This window comes from Somniosus microcephalus, chromosome 2 (genome assembly GCF_052327205.1).
Source record: "Somniosus microcephalus isolate GS21.2 chromosome 2, FLI_Smic_1.0, whole genome shotgun sequence".
In the NCBI taxonomy this organism is placed as follows: domain Eukaryota; kingdom Metazoa; phylum Chordata; class Chondrichthyes; order Squaliformes; family Somniosidae; genus Somniosus; species Somniosus microcephalus.
The window spans coordinates 184,503,284-184,530,950 of record NC_140988.1 but is presented as its reverse complement, the minus strand read 5'-3'; the positions used below and the strand labels follow the sequence as shown (position 1 = coordinate 184,530,950).

At 48.7% G+C, this 27,667-nt stretch overlaps 1 protein-coding gene across 1 annotated transcript in view; it reads left to right on the top strand.

Moving 5' to 3' along the window:
* lgi2a (leucine-rich repeat LGI family, member 2a) overlaps positions 1 to 27,667 on the top strand; it is a 90,997-nt gene that overhangs the window by 10,681 nt on the left and 52,649 nt on the right. The window contains exons 3-5 of the mRNA XM_085967878.1: positions 1,026 to 1,097; positions 1,200 to 1,271; positions 1,432 to 1,503. Coding sequence (XP_085824004.1) covers positions 1,026 to 1,097; positions 1,200 to 1,271; positions 1,432 to 1,503 — 216 coding nt within the window. The remainder of the gene's footprint in view (positions 1 to 1,025; positions 1,098 to 1,199; positions 1,272 to 1,431; positions 1,504 to 27,667) is intronic.

The following is a 27,667-nucleotide window of genomic DNA, read 5'->3' as shown; positions in this document are numbered from 1 at the left end:
ATGGGCAGTTCCGAGCACTTACACTGGGACCAAAGGACTGTTTGAGGCCAGTGCCTTGATTGATCTGAGACTTCTTGAGCCAACTTCAACTCTACTCGTAACTTCTGTAAATCCATTCTGGGAAATCCATCATATTATTTACTAGAATACTGCTGTTAACAGACTCCACTTGAAAGGGGCCACTGCTGTACTAAACTATATAAAATGACATCCATACTTGCAATTTGAACGCCTGAAAAAGTAACTATTTTGGAAGTCAAGCATTGAATTTTACTTCTCACTTCATCACTTTGTTTTCAGAAAAGATGTGCTGTGGATAAAACTGCAGAACTCTTCTTTTGTACTTTGTTAGAAATCTAAGCTTTGAAGAAGTGAATTTCTGTGAAATATCACACTCATTACTGGTTATGTGTTTTTTACACCAATGCACAAGCTTGTTAAACAGTTAACGTTATGTGCTAATTCTTTTTAGAGAAACATTTTGTAAAATTTGCTAAACACAACTGTATTGAAGGAAAGTGTCAACTCTTGACTTTTTCATCTCTCTCACTCATTCCTTGCTAAAGCTGTCTCTGTATTCTTGTAAACCCTCCTCCCCACTTCTCTTCCATCTTGATTGTATAATTGGTAACTCTCCTAAAAGAAAGCTGACCGTTTTCCTGAAACTCCCTCCCTAACAGCACTGTGGGAGTACCTTCACCCCATGGACTGCAGTGGTTCAAGAAGGCGGCTCACCACCACCTTCTCAACGGCAATTAGGGATGGGCAATAAATGCTGGCTTTGCCGGCAACGCCCACATCCCAGGAATGAATTTAAAAAAACACCCTAGCTCTGAAGCTACTTTTCTCCAGAAAGTATACAACTTTGAAAGAAAACTCTCACTCATTTGTAATGATTTGTTGCTTATATAAAGTTTAAATTAAATCTATTGCCAATAATTCTAGTTTGGATGCTGCTTCTTTGCAAAAATTTGTAACATACATTTAAAGTTGTAAAATCCTCAAAAGAGTTGATTTTTTTTCAGGCTCCTGAATTCAGATTCAGTTACGTCAATAAAAGATGATGCCTTTGCTGGGCTTCCACATCTAGAGTATTTGTGAGTTCTTTACTTTTTGCATTTTCTATTTCCTTCATTATTTTAATGATTGAATTACTCAACCATTTGGACTAACTACTGTAGTTTTTTTCACTTCTACAGATTCATTGAAAGCAACACAATTGAGTCTATATCAAGGCATGCTTTTCGAGGGCTCAGAGTTTTGACCCATCTGTAAGTCTTCATGTTATTGTTACCTGTCAAGTTATTTTAACACAATCTAAGTTTTAAGTTCTTCTTTCTATTGAAAGAAATCACCCATAAATCAAGTAATTTCTCAGAAGGTATTTAAACTAATGAGGCAGTGCCTTAAAGTGGATTATTTTATTTTCAGCTCTTTGGCTAACAGCGGCATCAGATCCTTGCCAAGAGATGTCTTCATTGACTTGGATTCCCTGCTTGAACTGTAAGATTCTCACACTTTTCAGCAATAAATTAATGTAACTTCTGATATTATTCACAAGCACATGTTTTATACGTTTTGTCAACATAAGGTCTTTTCTCTTCCTATCTTGTTCTTGGTTGTTCTTCTTCAGCTAGGAAAGTGAGGAGGTCAGAGCTGTAGGCAGTGCCACTCCATTGTCTGCTAACTGCAGGCATTCCCAGCAGGGGTTGAATAAGTCTGACCCCCCTGTTTATTTGTGCTTTTTCTTCCCCTGAAGATGGTGTACTTTGCTACTGTGAATCACTATGCCTAACAGTCTGGCCAAGAACCAGGTAAATTTACTCAATGTGTTGAACTGGCAGAATTCCAATCTGTTGTTTTACAAAAGACTCCAGTGCAATAGTTGGTTAAATATGAACCATGTATTTCATAATGTTAGGCAAACACACCCAGAGCCAGAACATTCCATTACTGTGCCCTGCAGAAATATATACTGTATGTGCACTGGGATGAATGGGCTTGAGATCATTTTTTCTTGTGACCTCTGCTGTTCACATTATATACAGAAGGACATTTACAACAAATCAAATATCATAAAGGTTTAACATATTACTTAGGATATACGGCACAGAAATAGGCCATTCGGCCCAACCAGTCCATGCCAGCATTTATGCTCCACTCGAGCCTAAAATCAAATATGACTTGAGTCAGATCAGAAAATTTGTGAAAAGTATGGTGCTGGGGTACTTACAGCTGGAATATGAAATCACAACTTTATGACTTCATGACGTGCAATAAAACATTATCTAAACTTCACTAGAAAACATATACTAGAAATAGCAAACATGATTTGAATCTTGAAGACTCCAATAAGAATTCTTCACAAAAATACTTTTTTTTGAAAATGAAGGAAGAAATTTCACCATTATGCTATCCCTAAAAATAGTGCCAAGTAACAGACTGTAATCTTGGCTGCATCAGTGAAATTCAGTAATGTGTTAGATTAATCTGAGCTTCTGCGTCTAGATCGCTGCTGCAGACTAAAGGTTAATAGGAAAAATTGAAGTGTGAATATCAGAAGATTATGATTTCAGGAATAGTCCAAACTTATTAAAGTTTACTCATTTCTGTTTGTACCACCTGTCAATCAAACTGGCAGTTGCACATTGGTTTCTTCCGGTTCGATTTGTGCCTCACAAATTCATTCATCTCAGAAAGCAGAAGTTGGTCACTCAGCACATCTTCACTGAAGCTCATAATATTCACATTTCTGAAACAGTTAATGAGCTGATTAATTACCACTATTTGGGAACAAGAGGGTGGCCCACGAATCAAATATGTGTCCAGGCTGCCTCGATGCAGATTACTGTTGGTATCAATGTTGGCATGGGAAGATGTTGCAAAGAAGTACCACATCTTGAGAAGTACCATGCCAAAGTAATGCGGAATTGAAAGTGCAATGCTGCAGCCTTTACTATGCACTATATATATTGATTTCAGTCTGATAGTATGAGTTATTGCACAAGGTGTACCAGAGTCTTACTGAACGAACCCTACCAATAATGTCTAGTCATGTCACTTTTACTGAAAAAGGTGGTGCACACAACAGGGTCTACAGTGGTACAGTAATGAAACCCCTGGCAACCTTTGAACAAAGGACACTGGCCTACATTGGCATAGGCACAGTGGAAGGAGAAGCAGCTGCTATGTTCCAATTTCATTCTGCCTCCTGATTTTTGACTTACTGCTGTCACATGGTGAGAAACAGTTTTCCACATCATTACTTTCAAAGACAATGCTTACTAAGCAAAGTGTGTCAATAGACTCATAAATACACCCTCTGTTGTCTTCACAGATGATGGTGCCAGCACCAGCGGTGTGCAGTGGAATCCAGAGCAGTACAGCACACCCAGCATCGCCACCTTCACTTTCCAACCCACATACAAGCATCTTGTGAATTATGGATGTGGAGGAGCCGTAGGAAGCACTAGATATTGCACAGTATGATGGTGTGGGAGTAGATGAGAGAAGATGATGCGGGGCAATGGTGTAGATTGGGGAGCTATCACTCTGACTACCTTTGTTCATGTTCCTTGCACTGTAATTCCTCTTGCATTCCAAAGAATACATGGACAGTGTGGAGAAGTCAATCAACTTTATAACTCGGTTAATGGGAAGGCTGAATGGACAGTTGTCTGGTATGGAGTCTGCTGTTGGCAAGGAACCATCTCCATTCATGACTGTATCGTCCATTGTAATTGTATGAAGTCCATCAAAAAAGGGCTACTGATATCCATCAAGGAGCAGTTCAGGTCCCTTCAAGGTACTTGCTCCTCTGTCTTTGACAAATGAGTGTGCCTCCTGAGGAGAGGCACATTGCAGCAGCTTCATGCAAAAACTGGCAAAAGAGCAGCTCAGTGAGCATGATGGCGACCTGGGCTCTGTGCCAGACCAGACCTTGCACAAATGGTCTCCAGGGGTGTCTTCAAAAACAGGTACACCACAGTGACTCAAACGCAGAGCCCTCCTGGCTCTGCTGAAGGGACATCAGTGATAGTTGCCCTCCAGTTCAAGGGAACCTAGAATCTCAGCAACAACAGCTGGGAAGCACGCAGATCAGGGCAAGTGATACCATTACCACCAGTATAAAGAACACAGGTACTGTTTAAACACAATCAGAGAACACTTATTATATAATACATATGCTCTTGGGGGGTCATGTGCAGGTTGCCACGTGCAGAAAATGCACCTTAGACACTGCCATACACAGAAAAGTTCAATTAAAGCACATCCTTTCATTACAACTGCATTTTGTGGCTTTATTACAAAGAAACTGGAGTCAAAACTGGACCTGATTGAGGTGTACAAAATTATGAGGGGCATAGATAGGGTAGATAGAAAGGAACTTTTCCCCTTAGTAGAGGGGGTCAATAACTAGGGGGCATAGTTTCAAGCTAAGGGGCAGGAGGTTTAGAGGGGATTTGAGGAAAAACTTTTTCACCCAGAGGGTGGTTGGAATCTGGAACTCACTGCCTGAAAGGGTGGTAGAGGCAGGAACCTGCACAACATTCAAGAAGCATTTAGATGAACACTTGAAATGCCATAGCATACAAGGCTACGGACCAAGTGCTGGAAAATGGGATTAGAATAGACAGGGCTTGATGGCCGGCGCGGACACGATGGGCCAATGAGCCTTTTTCTGTGCTGTATAACTCTATGGGCTGGATTTTCATTGAGGAGGCGGGTAGGAGGCGGGACTACAACTTTCGGGGTTGTAGTCCCGCCTCCATCGAGTTGTAGCCAACCCACACGATTTTGACTTGATTGACCTTGTTGAGCCCGCCCAGCGGGCTCAGCAGGCCAATTAAGGGCCACCCGGTAACAGGTGACGTCACAGATTGACATGTCATCTGTCAGGACCTTTTGACAGATGAAATATCAGCGTTTCACAGCTGTTTGAAGCTGTCAAACACTGACAATCTGTACTCTAAGTTAATTCCTTCCTCTCAGGTTGATTTAGAGATCTCCCCGGAACAGAAAGCTGAATGCTGCAATTTTTGACAGATCGCGGCCATTCTGCTTTCTGTGCCGGTGAGATGAGGGACTCCCGAGACCTGAAGGAAGGAAGGCTGTAAAGGTAAGTAAAACTTCTTTAAACACTTTAAACACACCAAACACACTTACCTCTGCACTCATGCACCCATCACTCACCTGAACACCGGACATCTCGACCCCTCCAAGCCCTTCAGCCCGACGGCCCGCCTTGCTAACTTGGCGTGGTTTGGAGCTGTTGGGAATCCCACACTTCAGCTATGAAAATAGGGATTAGGCTAAAAACTGCCTGTTAACAGGCAGTTAATTGGCACTAATCCCCTTCCCGCCTCGGGGAGGCGGGTCCCAGCGCGAGTCGGGTACCCGCCTCCTTTGAAACTGACATGGAGGCGGGTTGGGGGTGGGATGGGTACGTGCCCCCCCGATTTTGGGATTTTAACCCCCCACACGCCTCCAATCCCGCCTCCACAGCTCAATGAACATCCTTCCCTATGACTCTATGACTAAAATTGACAATTTCCGAAGAGAAAAAAAGGTGCAACTCTTAAACACAAAAGAAAAGGTATTTGGTCTGCTGCAAATGAGTAAAAGAAATAGTGGGGGAGAAATGTCCTACCTTAGCGCCGCCCGTTAGCGCGGCGTTAGGTGAAGAAAGTGGCGGCTGCCTCTCTTCCACCAGCTGGTGGCGGGTCCCGCGGTGTCCTCTATTTTGGAAGTCCCGATAGCGCTGGCATTCTTAGGTAGCGCCCTGCAAAAAAAATGGTGGAGTAGTGATGCCACCACTGCAAACTTCGACTCTAGCGCTGTGCTCAACGCTGGGCCCTAAGCATGCCAGGTAAACCCAGTGTGCAAGCAGACTGACAGAGGCACTGTCAGCACCTCTTAAAGGGACACACACATCTTTCAGGTAAGTTTGCATTTAAAATAGAAACATAGAAACATAGAAGATAGGAGCAGGAGTAGGCCATTCGGCCCCTCGAGCCTGCTCTGCCATTCAATGCGATCATGGCTGATCATCCAAATTCAGTACCCTGTCCCTGCTTTCTCCCCATATCCCTTGATCCCTTTAGCCTTAAGAAATATATCCAACTCCTTCTTGAATATATTTAATGAATTGGCCTCTACTGCCTTCTGTGGTAGAGAATTCCACAGGTTCACCACTCTCTGAGTGAAGAAATTCCTCCTCATTTCTGTCCTAAATGGCTTACCCCTTATCTTTAAACTTTTGGACTTTTTTTTTGATTTTGTTGAAGTAGTGGCTTGCTGCAATAGATGTTAAGAGTTTTTTAAGTGCATAGAGAGTGCTACTGGACGCTTGCAAGGCCTCAGATGGTAAAGGAAGACCTCTGAGAAAACCAAAAATGCTGCAAATACTCAGCAGGTCAGGCAACATCCATGGAGAGAGAAACAGAGTTCATGTCTCAGGTCGAGATGCTGCCTGACCAGCTGAGTATCTCAAGAATTTTATGCTGTCATTTCAAATTTACAGCATCTGCTTGCAGAGGGAAAAGGAAGACACAGAAGAGGAAGAAGCTGTGGAGGAGGAAGCCGAAGAGGATGAAGCTGAAGGAAGGATGCATCGCAGACAGCCCCTTTCTGACCGGGATATCCGGGATGGAATCATCCACCTGCAGTCCCAGTGACCACAACCCCAATTCCGCTTTCAACATTTGTCCCACATCTTACCTTCCCTCTGTTACTGACCATCACAGTGTCCTCTTGGCCACAATGCTGAAATAAAAGCCACCACAAAGCAAACTTACCAATCCAACTTTATCCATCTATCCATCCAATGACATCAAGAAATCAACTCATCACCCTTATGCATTCTCTTAGTGACTGACTTGTGTGTGCCTTTGCCTATTCTACTGATGTCACATAGTGGTACCTCAGTGGCTGCAGTATGGCTGGTGGAAGGCTGCTGACTTTCAGTGGGGGACACTACAAATGGCCTTGCTGGTCAACCTTGAGGAGCTGGTGGCTGGGAATGTCAAATCAATCATCATCTTCACTCTTCACTCTCCTCTCCCTCTTCATGGCCAACCATTGGCTGGACAGGCTGCATTTCTTGGATGTGTGAAATGAGGATGGCACAAGGTTGGAGTTGTGGTGAGGGGAGGGTGAGAAAGCAAGAGGTACATGCCAGAAGGAGGATAACGTATGAGGATACCATCATCTTGTATCTTTTCTGCCCCACCGCTGACCAAGGGCTCAGCCATGCCCCTACCAAGAATGGCCTGCACCGTCTCCTCCAAGGGGGTGAGGTGAGGCTAGGAATGGGAAATGTGCCTCGTGTTTGGTACAGTTTGTTGGTAGGTGAGTGATTTGGGGGGTGGGGGTGGGGCATGCATTGAGCAGTGTGTGAGGCTGGTGGTGCAGTTGGTAGGAGACGGCTCTTGAAAATGCATTCACTGACCTTGACCAGTGGTCTGAGGTCATGAAGCTTTTTTGGGCACTGGAACCAGGTGGTGGGAGCGACACTGCTGACAGTGATGGCCTTGATGATCTGGTCTCACATCGTTCTTTCTGGAGGGCCTCTTGGCCCCCTGTGGGTACAGGACCTCTCTTGCCGTGTTGACCCCCTGCACAAAGCTGGAGTGCTGCGTGCGAGACCCTGGGTGGTGTTTCCCTGGCTTGCTGAGCCATTTGTGTTAGTGCTGAAGCACTTTTACCATTTTTTAGGTGTGGAAGACAATTCAGCTTTAAGAGTGGAAGACTGCCATTTGGGACTTATTTTTAATCTTAATTTTTTTTTGAAAGGCAGTAAGGAAAAATGCATTTTTTCACTTGATTTTAATTTTTATTAGTTTTGAACGCATTGCCCCTTTAATTCACAGCTGCTTTAATTGCCCATAATGCCTTACAAACTCCACAGCCTCGCTCCCACAGGCTGTAAGAAGCTGCAACGCCGACTGTGGATAGGAACTTCACGTCGGAGGCCTCCATTAATGCCACCAGGAGGGCATTGCATGGTAAATTAGCGCTGCACTCCACATTGCCAACCTCCAGAGCCAATTTTTCAATGGTAGCACTGCAGCCATTTTCAGCAGCCGTTTACTTGAGTTGCCGGTCACACCGTCAATTCTCTTGTCGCACACAAATTTTTCCCCAGTAATTTTAAGCTTTGGTGGGGCTCCTCTTAATCAAATGACCTGTGATATTGTCCTGAACCTCACTGCTAGTCAGCAATGCAGAATCTTCTTCCAATTACTCCTAAGCATATTTTTCATGATGTTTCCTCTTTGCTTCCTGCTGTTTCTCATGCACCTCTATTACCAAGCCCCTGTAAATGTTTTCACAGATGAATATGGCAAAGCCACACCTGAGCGATCAGAGCACTGGAAATGTTGCTTAATGACTAAACATTCTCAATGAGCAGACCAGTTCTGGTGAGAGCATTATAGCTTTACTGTGATTGAACATGTGATTTCACCAGAGGGGTCATCAGTCATGTGTGTAACGTGTGCTCCTTTTTTCCCAGGAAACCTTTCCCTTCAATTTGGTCATAGTAGACTCCCTCAAAATAAATGAGTCATTGGGCCAGAATATACTGCCAAAGTAACGGCGGGTTTAATGGCGCTCACCGCTATTAATGTTTAAATTGTGCACCAACTTGTGGGGAGGAAGAGATACCCCGTGAATTGCGAAGCACCACAAGTTGCTGGATGATTTGCGCTGCTCTGCCGTTAGCCTCACGCGGGCAGCTCACCCTCAATCTCCCCATGACTTTCAAGAAATTGTTGCATTTGCACAGTAATTGCCAATTAAACTTGCCGCATAAAGTTAAGGCTGGTACTTAACAGCATAAGTACCTTTTTTAATGGAGATTTTTATGTTCCTGCAATGCCACTTAATCTGTTGGCCCAGTAAGGGAACAATTGAAACTGTGGAGTCTCATTCCTACAGGTAGTAAATTGTTGTTAGAGATTTAATTCTTCTTAAAATGTAAAATGTTTAAAAATTTTTCTTACTTTTCCTTTTTATCTTTATTCTCTCTTAATCCAATCTTTCGCTCCCTCTTTATTTCTCTTTCCGTACCTGATTTGACTCTAATTCACCCTATTTCCTTCTTAGTCGTTCCCCTATTTCTTTCTCAATCCTGTTGGTCCTGTCATTCACCAAGGTCCCAGATGCCCTGTTGCCCTCGCCGTGCCATTGTCAGCTTGCACTTCCAACAACTTGCATGGCAAAAATTTTCAAGCTGAAGGGTGAGGGAAAAAGTCAAACCAACAGAGCACGCCGCGAGATGCTCTACCCCAGAAAAATTCTGGGCCATGTTTATTGGCCCAGATTTTCCTGCATTGGCAAGATTGGCGACGTAAATTTCACCGTCTAGCGTGCTGATCTTGCCGTAAAAACGTCCTCCATATTTTCCTACATTTCTAATTAGAATACGCCATAGCGAGAATGGTGGCAAATTGGAAGTGGCGTAGCTGATGGCCAATGTATCGATCCTGCTGCTAATGGTGCAATTTCTTTGTTATGGTGGTCAGTGAAGCACTGAACCCAACAGCAATGTCACATTACTACTGCCTTGTTGTAACTTAACTTCTGATGTAAGCTACATTTCCGCATGAGAAAGTAAGTATATTGTAAATAAATTCACTTCTTTGTCAGTGCAACCTGCTTGGTTAGTGGCTCAGTGAGTAGATATTTTCGAGTTAGCAGCATGGTTGCTGGATCCTTCCCATTTACTCGTTCCTCAGTGCCAACACGAAAGTTCTCAGGTGTGTCAGCTGCCATTTTCCCAATCTCAGATCTTTCTCCAGATCTCGACAGTCCATTAAATTGCCATGACGAGGGATTTACCATTCAACCCAAGCAATCAGACGTGCTAAAAGTTTTTTTTACACCAGCTACTTGAGAACTAATTAGAATTAACTAATAGAATTAGATGAAAATTGAATCTCAGTACTAGTCTTCAGCATTTGGAACCATACTCGGTTGTATTTTGCCATTTTGTGAAACTAGCGATAATGTTTGCTACTGTCGGGGATTAGGAATGGATCAAATACCTCCAGTTCTGTTTTAAAATTGAATGCAAGTAAGCTGTAAATGATAAACACTCAAATACTCAACAGTTAAGTTTTGTTGCCGGGAACAACTTCTTTATGGCTAAACCAAGGCTTTGAATTATTAATGATGGCAGAGGTTAGGGCTGCCTGGGCCTGTAAAATACCTTGTGTAACTGGTCGGTAATACTAAGACCATTCAGCAAACATATTTAGCATGTCATTTAAAAGCAATCAGTGAATGCATTTAAAAAGTCAATAAATCACACTGCTGCCAGGCCACTCCAGCCATTCTTTTTCAGCCTAACTGGCAGCGGAGTGAAAACTGTCTTAAATGCAGGAAAATTGTGATCGCCATTGATTTAAATAGACGTGGAGCTATGATAATGAACTTCTCACTGTTTTTGGCAAGGGTAATGGCAAATATCCCAGGAAAATATGGAGTGGAGAGTGGCATAACTAGTGGCGTAAATCACTTACTCCATAATTTCCTCTTTTGTGCTGTTCAAGGGTCTCTAGACTGTAGATGCGCCATTACAATGGGGCAATTCCCCAGAAAATCTGGGCTATAATGCTCATGAGGAAAATATTAACATCTTTATAAACAAACACAAATGTAAATTTTGCAAGGGGTTTCTTTAAAAAAAATACTATTCATTGGTTACTTTAATCATTTGCAAGGTTAGATTTTCTAGAATTTTCCTTGTTTCAGGATTGTAGAAACATAGAAGTTTAGAGTACAGAATGAAGCCACTTGTCCATCATGTCCATACTGGTTCTTTCCTGGAACAATCCAAAATGAATCCCCCTGCTCGCTCTCCTTAACCCTGTGCCTTCTGCTTTAAATAGTTATCCATTTTCTCTAATAGCCAATAGCCTAGAAATTGGACATAGCCACGGAATGGTCAGTGTTAAGGTCAAACGATGTTAAGCTGCGCCACCTGAAAATGGTCTCAGTAGCACGCAAAATTTGTGCTCACTCTTCATTAACATGATTATAGTCATGATTTCAGCACTAAAACTGCTGCTCATTTCTTTAACGTTCAACAGGTAGACCAATATCAGGGCCAGTCTAATTCACAGTCATGTTTGCCACAGACTTTTTCCACTACTTAAAGGGGAGGTGCATTGATGCTACAGCACCTCATTGTCAGGGCAGTTGGGTTTGCAGCTGCCCCAACAACCAGAAGGAGAAGCTGAAGGCCAAGCAAGAGTTGTGTACACATAGAAATGGTAGTTCGTCGCACCAGACAGCGAGCCAGGAGGTTCTCCGATGAAGCTCTGGAGGCACTTGTAGTGGCCGTGGAGAGGAGGCAGGTTGTACTCTACCCGCAACATGGCAGGAAGCCCTTGCCCTATATGTCCTGTACCATGTGGCAGGAGATATTGGACCATGTGATGGTCAGCACTGTGGTGCCACGGTCTGCCATCCAGTGCAGGAAGAAGATTAATGACCTCACATGGGTGGTCAAGGTGAGTGACGGCTTCAGCAAATGCCATGTACCACCATCTGCATCACAAGAGTCACACACTACTCAATGCACTCAGCACTCACCTACCAACAATCTCTACCTTGCACCATTCACACCTCACAATCATAGCTTCACTTCACCCTCACAACCTTACCACTGCTGCAAGCCTCACACCCACATCTCACACCTTGCACACACTGACAGCTATTCAACTATGGCAGGCACACCACGCACACACATTGCACCTCACTCACTCACATACTTCTCTTTCTCTTGCAGGCCAAGGTGGCGCATAATCGGAGAGAGCAGTAGCAGACAGGCAGGGGGCTTGGCGGACACACAGGACTTCAGCCAGCTGGAGGAGCTAGTACTCCAGCTAATTGGGCAGCACATGGTAGATGTCGTGGCAACTGGCAAGGTTGAACCCCTTGGGGACAACAACGGTATGTTCATTCCTAATCCTTCTTCTCACATCCCACTTACCCCTCAGCCCACAATCTTTTCTCCCTTTCAAGCTACTCATGCTGTAAGCATGCATTTCTGGCTTGCCGCCTCCCCCACTCCATAACCCGACTCTTGTGCCTTTCTGCTTTCAACAAGCACCCAAGCAGCCTGTCCCCGATGTCATCGAAGAGAGTGAGGGGAGAGAAGAAGAGGAGGAAGAAGACACAGCGTCACTGCATCTCTCACTCATAGACAGTGCAGAAGTGGGATCTGCACAGGATGAGGCACTGGGCACGAGTGAGCTGCAGCAAGGCCAGAGGGAAAGGGTAGCTTGGAGGCCAGTTCCTCAGAGGGTGAGTTCATTATGAGTTCTGCTGCACAGGACTCCGATGAGGACCTCAATGGGGAAACCTTCAGAAGAAGGGTGATGGACATGTACACTGAATTGATGGGTGCAATGGCAAACCTGCCAGATAGCATCTTGGCAATGTCAAGGAGTGTGGAGGGGTCCACCTCCAACATTGCTCGGGGCTCTGCGCAGAGCATGGAGCCCAGGATTTCCAGCCTGGAAGTGATGGTACACTTCCAAAGAGACCGTGGCATCCCAGACGTGATGGTGCGCATGATGGGCGATGTTACAGCTTCCATTGCAGCACAGGCGGAAGCGACCCAACATCTTAGTGCTGCATCAGAAGCGCAGACTGCTCTCATGCAGTCTCTGCTATGTGCCATCGAAACTCAGACAGTCTCAGCATGATGCCACCCAAGCTCAGACTGCTGCCATTGTGGCTGGGTTTACCACTGTCGATCGGGGCTTTCAGGGTGTCACAGCAGGCCAGCAATCTGTGCTCCAACAGATTTCTAGGAATGCTGAGTCACTGCCCCAGGGGAGTGGTAGTGGGTCAGTGGAGCAGGAACCTGCTGTCCTCTCTCAGGAATGGAGCATTCCTGTTTCCAGCTCTGCCACACCACCATTGCCCTTGCCGCTGTCTGTCAGCCAGCCAGCCTTGACTGCTACTACCCATGCCGAGGTGGTGCAGTCTACAGTCGGGGCTTCTAGGACCAGAGCTGGACTCAGCAGCCTTCCACCAGTCATGCTACAGCCACTGGGGGAGCACTTCGTGGAAGCACTAGAATAGAAAAAGCCACACAAAAGACAGGCACTAAGGGATTCCATAAGGGTAATTAGTTAATATTTTTCATGTAAATATGTGTGAATTGATTTGTGATAAATTTAGTAATTTTGTTTGGAATCTTTTGTGATGTCTCATTTCAGCTTTGTGCCCAGAAGGACACTGTGATATTCCGTGAGACAGGGATGGTATGATGGAGATGTGGTGAGTAACAGGGATCTAGGGTTTCATTAATTGGAATCGGAGTCTGAGAGCCTGATGGAGATGATGGTACACTCTCAAAGAGACCGTGGCGACCCAGACTAGATGGTGCGCATAATGGTACACTCATCGCTCACGGAGAGCCCATCTGGAAGGATGATTGGCTGCCGGCCTCTTCCCTCCATCCCTCCTCTTCCTCTTGCTCCTTGTCGTCCACTTCGTCCTCTTCCTCTGCCTCCTCGTCCTTCTCTCCTTTGTCCTCTTCCTGAGGTGGTCCCACAATCCCTGGTGGCAAGGGTTGCGCCCTCATGATGGCCAAGTTGTGAAGCAGGCTGCAGACCACCACGAAATGGGACACCCACTCCGGCGAGTACTGGAGGGCTCCTCCCAAGTGGTCAAGGCAGCGGAACCGTTGCTTCAGCAGCCTGATGGTCTGCTCGATGATGATCCTGGTGGCAGCATGGCTCTCTTTATATGAGTGCTGGGTACGAGCGGTGGTGTTGCGGAGGGGAGTCATGAGCCAGGTGCAGAGCAGATAGCCCTTGTCTCCGAACAGCCACCCTCGGATTTGCTGTGGTGGCTGGAAGATTGCTGGCACACCGGACTGATGCAGGATGAAGGCATCATGGCTGCTGCCAGGATAACGGGCATTGACATTGAGGAATCGCTGTGCGTGGTCGTACACCAACTGCACATTAAATGTGTGGTAGCCTTTGCAGTTACGGAAGATCTCAGGATTGTTATGCGACACCCGCAAAGCCACGTGTATGCTTGTCCTGCTTCTCTCTGCTCAGAGAGAAGAAAACGTAGTCCCTTCTCCTGGTGTAGAGAGCCTCAGTGACCTCCTGGACGCAGTGATGGACGGCGAACTGTGAGATGTTAACTATAACTCCTGCTGCAGACTGGAAGGATCCGCTGGAAATTGAGGGCCAAGGTAACCTTGACTGTTGCTGGGAGAGCCGTGGTCGCCCTGCTCTCAGGCTGCAGGTCTGGTTGCAGGAGGTGGCAGAGTTCTGTGACCACCTCCTTGGTGAAGCGCAGCCTCCTAATATACTGCTCCTCGCTTAAGTGGAGGTAGTAGAAGTGCTGTCGGAATACTCTTGGGTGGGTAAGGCCTCCTGTTGAGAGCCCTCATGGCCCTTCTCCTCCGGCGAAATCCAATGCTGCAGATCAGGTGTCAAGTGAGCATTGCACACTCACTGACATCATGATCTCATTAATTTAAATCCCTTCAGCGATCGCTTTTATCGGCGTTGCTACTGGCCCTTGCAAAATGGCAGCTGCCGCAGGACCCGCCACCAGCTGCGGGAAGAGCGCCGCCCACTGTTTTTTCGCGATATCACAGCGGTAACGGGTGGTGTTAAACACCTGAATTTTTAGCCCTCTGCCTCCACTATTCCCTGTGGCAAAGTGTTCTATGCACGAACAAGTCTCTGCATAATAACATTTCTCCTAACCTCTCTGCGGCAATGTTAAATTGATGAACCCTCACTACTGACTCCCCAACCAGAGAAAATAATATTTTCCTATAATTTTAAAAACCTCTATTAAATCTCATCTTTGTCTTCCCTGCTCCAGGGGGCATAGCCGCAGTTTCTCATGTCTACCCTCATAACCATAGTTTCACATCCCTGGCATCATCCTGATGAAGCTTCATGGAATGCTCTCTATGGCTTTATTGTCCTTTGATAAAATGAGTCAATCAAAAAGACTTCTTTGTGCATTGACTATTCCCTCTGCTGCAAAACAGTGCCACAAGAAGTTCCACAACCTCAGCAGGGCAGTCTAGGTAACACACTGCACACTTCTCCCTTTCCCTCCTGCCCACCCTGGGTATCAGCACACTCTTCACCCTCTTAAAGCAACACTTCAGCAACTAACCCTTCTCAGTGCTTGCTGGTTAAGGGGACCATAGGTTGGGTAGAATCTGCCACAAGGGAAAATTGTACAAGATTTGTGGAATAATGGAGCTGAATACCCTTTTCTCATTCCAAGCTTTAACTATTCCAACATTCTATAATTGGCAAAAATGGCGGCGCGCACGGACGCAGCGGCTTTGTCTCTCCCGAGACTGAACGGTTTCACCCTCCTCCTGAGTCTCTTCTGGACTCTGCTGATCCGGGAATTAAAGGCTGACCTACTGTACAGCCGGCAGACGCTCCTAGACATTGGGGCCGACTGCGTGAAGCTTGAATTCGGCGACATCGATCTGCCTCCCGACATCGCCTGACCCCCGGGACCAGCGTGGCATCCTTCCCCAGCCGGAAGTCAGCGCAGACCGCGCAGGGAACGCAAGCAGAAGCGGGGTAAGAGAGCAGGGATCCAAAACAGGCTGAAGAGGTCCCCACACAAACCCTCCCTCCCAAGTATTTTCCTGGCCAATGTCAGGTCACTGGAGAACAAAATGGATGAGATCAAACTGGATCTCACCACACAGAAAAGGACAAAGGAATGCTGCGCCATGATCTTCACAGAAACCTGGCTGAACAATGGCATCCCTGACACCACCATACAACTAGAAGGACGCACGGTCTTCCGCGCCGACAGAACTGCAGACTCCGGTAAGAGCAAGGGAGGCGGTTTGTGCATTTACACCAACAATGCCTGGTGCACCAACAGTGATATAATTGATAGATCCTGCTCGGCTGATTTGGAATTCCTCATGGTAAGGTGCAGACCCTTCTACCTGCCTCGGGAATTCACAAATGTTATCATCACTGCGGTCTACATCCCACCACACGCTAATGCCAAACTAGCACTGAAGGACCTCTACAGGGCCATCAGCGAACAACAAACTGCGCACCCAGACGGAGCTTTTATCGTCGCGGGGGACTTCAATCACACGCGGCAAACGTGGGAGTCGAGACCAGAGCTATTGAAAACACAACTGCTGTATTCCAACCACATGACAAACAGGAACTAGAAAAGCCCGCGCATCCACTTAAATACTTCCCAGACAGGAAGTGCTCCCGGCAGCCTGTCCCTGCGGGAAACAAGTTGCTGGAGGAAAGGGCCCCCGGCTGGGGGCTTCTGCTTAGACTGTCTGTGCCGCCGTGAGCGGATTATGTCCAGTGGTGGCGTGTCGCCACAGAGCTCCCCCCAGAATCCGCTTAGGAGGAGTGGACGAGTCGTGACGGTGGTCTAATGGTTCTGCCGCAGCGGCTCTGAGTGGTCGCCGGTCTGGTTGGTTGGGTCGGGCGGTTTGCCGCCGGCTGTGCTGGCTTGCCGGGGGGACGGCCTCTAGTTGGAGGCTGGGCCACGGGGACCTGTTCCCCTGGTTCTGTGTGTGCTGGTTTGAGCCGGTCGATGGAGACTGTCTCGACCCTGTCGCCGAGTCGCAGCTTGAAGACCTTGTCCCCGGTTTGTAGTACCTCGTACGGACCGTCGTACGGGGGTCGCAGGGGCCCGCGGTGCGCGTCGTGTCGCACGAAGACGAAGCGCGCCTGCTGTAAATTTGGCGGGACGTGAGGTGCGAGTTCGCCGTGTCGGTTGACCGGAAGTGGGGCGAACTGCTGAGCGGAAGAGAAAGAGTCGAGCCGCTGCTGTTCGGCCGACCAAGGCTTGGTAGGCTCCGGAAGGAATTCGCCTGGGACGCGCAGCGGTTGTCCGTAGACTAACTCCGCTGCCGAGGACTGGAGGTCTTCCTTGACCGCGGTGCGTAGGCCGAGTAGCACCCACGGTAGGCGGTCAGTCCAGGTACTGTCCTGCAGGCCGGCGCGGAGTGAGGCCTTGAGTGACCTGTGGAAGCGTTCACAAAGTCCGTTGGCCTGCGGGTGGTACGCCGTGGTGCGGTGGAGCGTCACCCCGAGGTTGTGTGCTGTGGCCGTCCAGAGTTCGGAGGTGAACTGGGCGCCTCTGTCGGAGGTTATGTCGGCCGGTACGCCGAACCTCGCAACCCAGGTGTTAACGAATGCCCTGGCGATGTCGACTGTGGTGGTGGAGGTCAGCGGCACTGCCTCAGGCCAGCGTGTGTAGCGGTCGACCATCGTGAGGAGATAAGTTTGGCCTTGCGATGGCGGCAGGGGACCGACGATGTCGACGTGTACATGGTCGAAGCGGCGGCTGGGTACCTCGAAGTCTCCCAGGGGTGCTTTTGTGTGCAGCTGTACCTTAGCCCGTTGGCAGGCGAGGCAGGAGGTGGCCCAAGTCCGAACATCTCTGCTGAGGCCGCGCCAGACGAAGCGCTTGGAGAGGAGTTTGACAGATGCGCGGGAACCCGGGTGAGAGAGCCCGTGGAGCACGTCGAAGATGCGGCGGCGCCAGGTCTCAGGGACGACCGGCCTGGGTTGGCCGAGTGAGACGTCGCACGTGACTGCCGTGGCTTCGGGCCCGTGCGCGACCTTGGCTAGTAGCCGCCGAGAGGAGGTCTGGGTCCGTGAGCTGGGCCGCTGCTAGTTGTGCGTAGTCGACCACGAGGTGATTCGCACAGACGGCGGGATGGGAAAGGCAGTCGGCGACCACGTTGTCTCTACCGGAGACGTGCTGAATGTCCGTAGTAAACTCGGAGACGGCCGCGAGCTGGCGTTGCTGCCTAGCGGACCAGGGTTCGGTGTGCTTGGCCATCGCGTATGTGAGTGGCTTGTGGTCCACATACGCGGTGAAGGGGCGGCCTTCCAGGAGGAACCTGAAATGGCGGACCGACAGGTGGAGTGCGAGAAGCTCGCGGTCGAAAGTGGAGTATTTGACCTCCGGGGGGCGCAGTTGGCGGCTGTAGAAGGCAAGTGGCTGCCACGCGCCATTGACCCACTGCTCGAACACGGCCCCGACCGCGTGGTCGGAGGCGTCGGTGGTGAGCGCGACCCGGGCATCGGCCCTCGGGTGCGCGAGCAGAGTGGTGTCGGCGAGCGCGTTTTTGGTGGCGTCGAAGGCGGCTGCCGTGTCAGTGGTCCAGGCTACGTCCATCTTGCCGGATTTTCCTCGGAGGGAGTCGTATAGGGGCTTCATGAGGGCTGCGGCTCTGGGGATGAACCTGTTGTAGAAGTTCACCATCCCGAGGAACTCCTGAAGGCCCTTGATGGTTGTGGGGCGGGGGAATTGCTGGACGGCCTGCACCTTGTTGGGCAGGGGGACGGCCCCAGCAGGGGTGATGTGGTGACCGAGAAAATCGATCTCGGTTAGGCCGAATTGGCACTTCGCCGGGCTGAGGATGAGCCCGTGTTGGGCTAGGCGCCCGAACAGGATGCGAAGGTGTTCGAGGTGTTCCTGTTTGGAGGAGCTGGCCACGAGAATGTCGTCTAGATAGAAGAATAGGAAGTTCAGGTCCCGGAGGACTGAGTCCATAAGGCGCTGGAAAGCCTGTGCTGCATTCTTGAGGCCGAAGGGCATCCTCAGGAACTCGAACAGGCCGAATGGGGTGATGACGGCCGTTTTGGGGATGTCCGCGGGGTGTACGGGGACTTGGTGGTAACCGCGCACCAGGTCGACTTTGGAAAAGATGGTTCGTCCGGCCAGTCGGGCCGAGAAGTCCTGGATGTGTGGCACCGGGTATCGATCGGGGGTGGTGGCGTCGTTGAGGCGGCGGTAGTCCCCGCAAGGGCGCCAGCCTCCGCCGGGCTTGGGGGCGATGTGGAGGGGCGAGGCCCAAGGGCTGCTGGAGCGGCGGATGATGCCGAGTTGTTCCATGTTGGTGAACTCAGCCCGCGCGATTTCCAGCTTGGCCGGGTTGAGTCTGCGGGCGTGGGCAGAAACTGGGGGGCCGGTGGTGGGGATATAGTGTTCTACACCGTGCTTGGTGGCTTTGGCCGAAAAGGTCGGTTTAGTGAGGGCGGGAAACTCAGCTAGGAGTGCCGAGTAGTCGTCCGTGGCTCTGGCGAGGCAGTAGGTCATCAGGCCGGCCGAACGGGCCGGGGCAAAGGCGCCGGGGATGGGGGCCATAGTGTTGATGTCGACGAGGCGGTGCCTTGGAATGTCGACAAGGAGGCCGTGGGCGCGTAGGAAGTCGGCGCCGATGAGTGGGCAGAGGACCTTGGCTGTGAGGAACTCCCAGCGGTAGCGGCGGCCCGCGAGGTCAAGCGTGACCATGCGGGTGCCATATGTGCGGATTTCAGAGCCGTTGGCTGCAGCCAGTGTGATACCCCGTGTGCCGCGTTGGATCTCGAGGGCGGAGGCGGGGGTGATGCTGTGCTGGGCCCCTGTGTCGCACAGAAATCGGCGGTTGGTTCTGTCGTCAGTGATGTACAGTAGGGGCTCCTTCTGCCCCGCGGCCATCGCGGGGGCCGGTGCGGGGGGGGAGTTTGAAGGTACACGGTGGCGTGCAGCGTTGAGCCCTAGCGCCAAAACGGGTGTGGTAGTAGCAGTGACCCGGAGTGGTAGGGCGGTCGGGCCTACCGGCCCGGGAAGACCGCGTGGTCATTGCCGTGAGGTCGGGCGTGACGTCGCGAGCGGCCTGTGCAGAGAGCAGCCGGTCGGCCTTTTCGGCTATATCATTCAGGTCCGTGGAGTCAGACTCCACAATGAGCGGGCGGATGCTGGCGGGGAGCTGCCGAATGAAAAGCGTGCGAAAAAGGGCGCCGGGATTTTTGTCGTCTGAGAGGGACAGCATGTGGGAAAGCAGGTCTGATGGTGAAGCATCACCAAGGCCGGGGAGGTCCAGGAGTTGGCAGTGGCGCTGGTAAGAGGACGTTAGAAATTTTTTAAGTAGCGCAGCCTTCAGATGTTCGTACTTGCCCTCCGTTGGTGGATTCTGCGGCGCTGCCCAAACCTTGGGGACTGTAGCGTAGGTGAGCGAGGCGACGAGGTAGTCGTACTTCGTGGCGTCGACTGTAATGCCTTTCAGCCGGAATCTGGACTCAGCTTGAACAAACCAGGCTTCGGCGAGGTTCTCCCAAAAGTCTGGTAATTTAACCGTGACTGCGTTTGTATCCGCCATGCTAGCTTAGGATTCGTCCTGAGCGTCGGGGTCACCAGTGTTGAGATACCGCGGCAAACGTGGGAGTCGAGACCAGAGCTATTGAAAACACAACTGCTTTATTCCAACCACATGACAAACAGGAACTAGAAAAGCCCGCGCATCCACTTAAATACTTCCCAGACAGGAAGTGCTCCCGGCAGCCTGTCCCTGCGGGAAACAAGTTGCTGGAGGAAAGGGCCCCCGGCTGGGGGCTTCTGCTTAGACTGTCTGTGCCGCCGTGAGCGGATTATGTCCAGTGATGGCGTGTCGCCACAACACAAACCTAAAAACTGTACTACCGAAATTCTGCCAGAATGTCTCCTGCCCCACAAGAGGGGAGAACACACTGGATCAAGTCTACACGAGCATTGTAGACGCTTACAAGGCCATTCCCTGCCCCCGCCTTGGGAAGTCTGACCACCTCTCCCTGTTTCTAGCCCCGGCATACAAACCGCTCATCAAAAGAGAGAGAACATCAATGAGAGCAGTGAAAGTATGGCCAGAGGGGGCAGTATCGGAGCTTCAGGATTGCTTCGAACGCACTGATTGGGGCATGTTTGCCCACAATGACATCGAGGAATACGCATCCACAGTGCTATTCTACATCAACAGCTGCGTCGAGGTCGTCATGACCCACAAAAATATCAGGTCATACCCCAACCAGAAACCCTGGATGAACGGAGAGGTCCGCTCACTGTTGAAAGCACGCGACGCAGCATTTAAATCTGGCGACACGGCGGCTTACAGAGCAGCTAGGACCAACCTAAAAAAGGGTATCAGGACTGCCAAATGAAAACAGACACTGCGGATAGAGGACCACTTCCGCAACAACTCGGACCCCCGGCGCATGTGGCAAGGCATCCAGGCCATCACTGACTACAAGGGCAAAAACACCGGTCCCCCGGTCAGCGACGCCTCCCTCCCGGAGGAGCTTAACAACTTCTACGCTCGCTTCGACAGGGACAACAAGGAGCCGGCTACCAAAGCCTTGCCACCCCCGGAAGACCAGGTGCTCACTCTGTCGACCTCCGACGTAAGGGGCGCTTTACGCAGAGTGAACACACGAAAGGCTACTGGACCGGATAGCATCCCTGGACGGGTACTCAAGGAATGTGCTGATCAGCTGGCTGATGTCTTCACCGCCATCTTCAACCTGTCATTGGCCCAGGCAGTAGTCCCTACATGCTTCAAGACCGCCACCATCATTCCTGTGCCTAAACAAGCGGCTGTGACGTGTCTGAACGACTATCGACCTGTCGCACTCACACCCATCATAATGAAGTGTTTCGAGAGACTGGTCTTAGCCCACATTAAAGCCAGTGTTCCTGCCTCCCTTGACCAACACCAGTTTGCCTATCGGGCAAACAGATCAACGGAGGATGCAATCACTACTGCTCTACACTCGGCACTGAATCACCTAGATGGTGAGACCTACATCAGAATGTTGTTTATAGACTACAGCTCAGCATTCAACACTATCGTCCCCAATAAGCTGGCCACCAAAGTCCAAACTCTTGGCCTGAACACTTCCCTCTGCAACTGGACCCCGGACTTCCTAACAAACAGACCCCAGTCTGTCAAATTAGGCAACCACACCTCCCCCCCCCTGACCCTGAACACGGGGGCCCCACAAGGATGTGTGCTGAGCCCCCTCCTCTACTCCCTCTTCACCCATGACTGTGTGGCTGTTAATGGTTCCAACACCATCATCAAGTTTGCAGATGACACCACAGTAGTAGGCCAGATCACCAACAATGATGAGTCAGCCTACAGGGAGGAGGTCCAGCATCTCGTGAAGTGGTGCGCCGACAACAACCTGGCCCTTAACACCAAGAAAACAAAGGAAATAATCGTGGACTTCAGGAAGTCCAAAGGCGGAAGTCACACCCCCATCCACATCAATGGGGCGGAGGTGGAAAGGGTGGCCAGCTTTAAGTTCCTCGGAGTCCACATCACGGAAGACCTCTCCTGGTCCCTCAACACCTCCTCTCTGGTGAAGAAGGCCCAGCAGCGCCTATATTTCTTGAGGAGGCTGAAGGGATGTAATCTGTCACCCCCGATCCTCTCTAACTTCTACCGCTGCACTATAGAGAGCATCCTGACAAACTGTATCACGGTATGGTACGGCGGCTGTAGCTCCCATGACCGGAAAGCCCTGCAGCGGGTAGTCAAAACTGCCCAACGCATTACCGGCACCCGGCTACCGACCATAGAACATATATATCAGAAACGCTGCCCACGGAGGGCACGGACCATCATCAAAGACCCCACCCACCCCAGCCACAGTCTGTTCGCCCTCCTACCATCTGGAAGACGCTACAGATGCATTCGCACCCGTACGACCAGATTTAGGAACAGCTTCTTTCCCAGGGCTGTCATCCTACTGAACTCCACAAATAAACACTAAAGCCTGCACATCTGCCGATGCACTTTATTATGGTCATATTTATGCTAATATATATGTACAAATGTATGTTGAAATGTTTAAGTGTCCAAATCCAAATTGTACACTCTCGGGAGCCGCAAGCCTACATTTCGTTGTACTGCACTTGTGCACTAACAATGACAATAAAAGTTGATTTGATTTGATTTGATTTTGATCTGCCACAAGGGAAAATTGTACAAGATTTGTGGAATAATGGAGCTGAATACCCTTTTCTCATTCCAAGCTTTAACTATTCCAACATTCTATATTATGTCCAGCTATGAGAAGTTGTCACCTGCTGCATGTGAAACATACAGGGGCAGGTTTTCCTCTGTTGCACTTGGGTGTAAATAATTCCCCGGACAGCATGCATAGAGGAAAGCCAGGCAGGAAGGATCGCAGCTCCTCATGGAACCCAGCAGATTTTCCATCCATTTAAATTAATGGACAGAGAATTGGGAGGCCTCCATTATGAACATGCACTCCACCCTGCCCAATTTTCCTCTATGTGATCTGCTTTATTTATTTCAGTTTGTAGGTACGTGAGGCTGTATATTTTGATCCCTACGGGTGTGTACAGGCATGCACAGCGCATGTACTGAAAACTGGCATTTCCGATCTGTCAAGAATGCTCTTGACAGATCGGACGCCTGCCCTGGAGAAGGGCCTCTGCGGGGGGAGAGTTCCGCTTTCTGGAGACCCTCCGCCCACAGAAAACCCTTACAATTCTTACGCCTGGTAAAAGCAGGTGTAAGGCCTGCTTTTACCAGGATAAGAGTTGAAAAAAGTTTTAAAAAAAAGTTTTCACTCATTTATCATTTAAAAATACTTTAAAAAAAGGTAAGTTTATTTTTAGCCCCGTAAAAAACTTTAATTATTTTTTTCAAAAAATTCAATTTTTGTTTAAAATATTTAATTTATTGTAATTTCAACTAATTTTAAAAAGGTGATTTAAAAAAAAAATTATTTAAAGTTTTACTATGTTTTTGGGGTGATCTCCATTCATATATTTGACCGGTCTGTCAAGTGTATGAAGGAAGATTCCCTTCTTCTATTGGCTCCCCATGGCCCACATGATCTCAGGAACGTTTCTGAACTGCCTGCGCCTCTGGGATACATGGGCCCTGCGCACTTAGACTTTGGAGAGGCCCAGGATCGGAAGTATAGGCGCCTCAGGAGCCCTCGGGTAAGTTCATAGATTTTTCCAGATCGGAGGCCTCCGATCGGAAAATATGGCCCATGATTCACAAATTTGGCTTTTCGTAGTTCAAGCAGCCCTTTCTTAATTTGGGTGACAAATCCCTACTTGCCACATGAAACAGTGTGCTGCACTTCTTCCGATTGCAGCCAAGTTAAAGGCTTGGCAGTTACATCATGTGCTATTACTTCTTAAAGTGCACCTTAAAGTCAGTGAGTGGCCTTAACTTTCTGCAGGGGTTCGGCCTGTTTCGCACTAAAGTTATGGCAGGAGATCAGGACAACGCCCTTGGCAATTCAAGGCCAGCGTCTTTGTTGGATGTATTACAGAAGAAGGCAAAGACGATTGATGTGGCTTGACGGAGTGATTTGGAGTGTGTGCCCTCCCAGCAGAAGTTTGCTGCATATGCCATACGATCCTGAGAGTGCATGATTGTCTTGCAAAAAAAATACAGAAACATCAGCTTTACTTTATAGCTTCAGAAAGCTAGGTGAGGTTTCAGTACAGAATCCATGATTGGCCAGCACATGAGTGAAAAGGGTTGAGCCGGAAATAACGTTGGGATGATCATCCACATCCCTCAAAAACCAGGATACCTGCTTCACCTAGTCTGGCCTGCTGATATGTTTCGGTGTGCATTGATAAAGGAAAGTTGTTTTTATTAAACTGTTGTTGGGTTATAATGATGCTTAGTAAATCTGTTTTTCTTTAACTTTAATTTTTCTTTAGAAAAACATGCACCTCAGGTTGTAAATTAACTTCAGGTCTGACTAGATGACAGCATGTTCTATGAATTGTTTGTAAATTGTTTCTGTGCAAAATGGTTCAGCAAGCAAATGTGCAACTTTAACAGTTAACAAGGTTTCTTTTCTCTCCACTTTTATTATTTACATGCTCTAACTTTACAAAAATGTGGAGCATAAACACAGGCCTGTTGGACCGAATGCTATAAATTTTAAGTAATTCTATGTAAAAGGCAATCACCTATAGACAAATAATGAGTTTTTAAGAGAATTTACAAAAAAAAACAATTTCCTCACCAGTTTATGCAGCTTTCACGTAATGGTTTGCGTCAAGGGAACAATATAGGCCTTTGGGTTTATTCCATTAAGGTTTCATTATTTCAACAGTCAAAATAATTTCAAAGATGGTGTCAGTGTTTTTTTTTGGAGTATCCCAAGTACAATCTTTCTCCAGCTTTATTTGAAATACATGATCAAACTAAATGCAAGAGCGGGTAAATTTTGCAAGGCTCCGTGCTGAGAGCAGATCAGCACGCCTGCTGTATGGAGAATTGAACATGGAGGTCAGTGCGTCCAATTTGTGGTGCCCCCAATTTACCAGTGATTAAAATTAAACACCATAAAATCGGGATCATTGTAAATTGGGTACACTGACCTCTGTGCCAGATTCTCTGATCCACACTATTATTGATCTGGGATCCAAGCTTGGAGCTTCGTCTCAGAAAAATATACCATAAAATAATGGCCCTGAGTTTGCAGTTGGAGGCATACCTCCCGAGTACGCCTCCGAACTGTGAAAAATTTCCGTACTTACCTCCTGGCTCCACAGCTATGGAGAGTTCCCTTCTCGGGCCTGCAGGTATACGCCAGCGTAAAGGCCCATGGATCCCAGGGGCGCACGTGGTTCCCAACCAATCAAAAAGGGGAATTCCTATGATGCTTATGGGAATTCCATTTACGTACGGAATCTCCAAAAGCATATTAGAAATCCCCAAATAAATAAGAATTCACACCACTTAAATAAAAATAAATGTTCCCATGTTCAAAATTAATTAAAAGACCCTTTAATTAAACATTTAAAATTAAAATTTTATATTTTGAAAAACAAATTTAAACATTTAAAACAGGCCAAAATTTACCTAAGCTAATTTTAAATGTATGTGTATGTTTTAATCATTTAAAAAATGTTATTTTAACCTTTACTCTAACCCTTACGCTGGTAAATGAAGGCCTTATGCCTGCTTTTACCAGGCGTAAGGGTTTCGTGGACATTCACTGGGCAGTAGTTGGGCAAATAGCCCAACTCTGCACCAGCGAAAGTGTTTTTGCAGCGGATGCAAACAATCTGTCAATGCTTAACTTGACAGATCGCAAGTTCCGGGTTTTCACGCATGCGCAGCACATGCGGAAACCCAGAACTTGCGGAGCCTTTCTGAAGGCCTCCGACAGAGTACGCTGCGCATACACTGTTGAACCCACCGTAGTTTCAGGCCCAATAACTTTGACTATGTTCTGCACTTAAAATCTTTTAATAAGAAATACTTCTAAAGTCTGTCTTTTTGTATGTTAAGTAAAAATCTAGGCTGACACTCCAGTGCTGAGGGAGTGCTGCACTGTCGGAGGTGCCGTCTTTCAGATGAGATGTTAAACCGAGGCCCTGTATGCTCTCTCAGGTGGACGTAAAAGATCCCATGGCACTATTTCGAAAAAGAGCAGGGGAGTTATCCCCAGTGTCCTGGCCAATATTTATCCCTCAATCAACATAACTGATATACCTATCAATTCATCCAATGAAAAGCGACGAGTTAAGATAGTAACTATAGGTTTTTATTGGCTAAATAACAGAGCCCACCCTCGTGGGTGATCGGGTCCAACAAGGAGGAATACCAGCCAGTCGACCACCTTTATACCTGGGCAAGCAGGTGGAGTCATGGGCGGAGTCAGCTGTGGTCAGCCCAGGTATAACAGCGTGACAAGAGGTGACCTTGTGTAGTGATACAACAGTGTAAACAGTGATAGCCATAGTGTAACGATATAAACAGTGATAACCATAGTGTAACGATAGTGAACGATAAAAGTGGTTTACCACATTCACCCCTTGTTTAGATTTGAGTCCAGCGGGGTGAAGTGTACTACCAGTTCTGGTATGTCAGTCTGTCCGGAGGCCTCGTAAGTCTCTCTGATCGGCGCGGCGGCGGTGATGCAGTATCCGATGTTAATGCTGGTGTCTGCGTGGTCGGCGAAGGCTCGTGGGGTTCCGGCATGCCGTCTACCTGGGGTGGATTTGGGGGGGTGGTGGGGGGTAACGGTGGTGTCTCAGGGGTGCCCGAGGGTGCAAGGTCTCGTAAGGAGACTGTGTCCTCCCGCCTGTCTGGGTATGCCACATAGGCGTACTGGGGGTTGGCGTGCAGGAGGTCCACCCTCTCGACCAGGGGGTCCGTTTTATGGGCCCTCACGTGCTTTCGCAGCAAGACGGGCCCCGGAGAAGTCAGCCATGTTGGTAGCGAGGTTCCCGTAGTCGACTTCCTGGGGAAAACAAACATTCGTTCATGGGGGGTGGCGTTAATGGCCGTGCAAAGCAGTGACCAGATGGAATGCAGCGCTGCCGGGAGGACTTCCTGCCAGCGAGAGGTTGGCAGGCCCTTAGACTTTAAGGCTAAGAGAACGGCCTTCCAGACAGTCGCATTCTCTCTTTCCACCTGGCCGTTCCCTCGGGGGTTGTAGCTGGTGGTCCTGCTTGCAGCAATGCCTCTCGCTAGTAGGAACTGGCGAAGTTCCTCGCTCATGAAGGATGAGCCCCGGTCGCTATGTATATAGTTCGGGAACCCGAACAAGGCGAAGAGGTCGTTCAGGCATTTGATGACCGTGGTACTGGTCATGTCTGGGCAGGGGAAGGCAAAGTGGAAACGGGAGTACTCATCAATGATGTTGAGGAAGTACACATTACGGTCAGAGGACGGGAGGGGCCCCTTAAAATCGATGCTCAAGCGCTCGAAGGGGCGGGTGGCCTTGATCAGGCTTGCTCTGTCCGGCCTAAAGAAATGTGGTTTGCATTCGGCACAGGTTTGGCAGTTCCTGGTCATGGTCCTGACCTCCTCGATGGAGTAGGGCAGGTT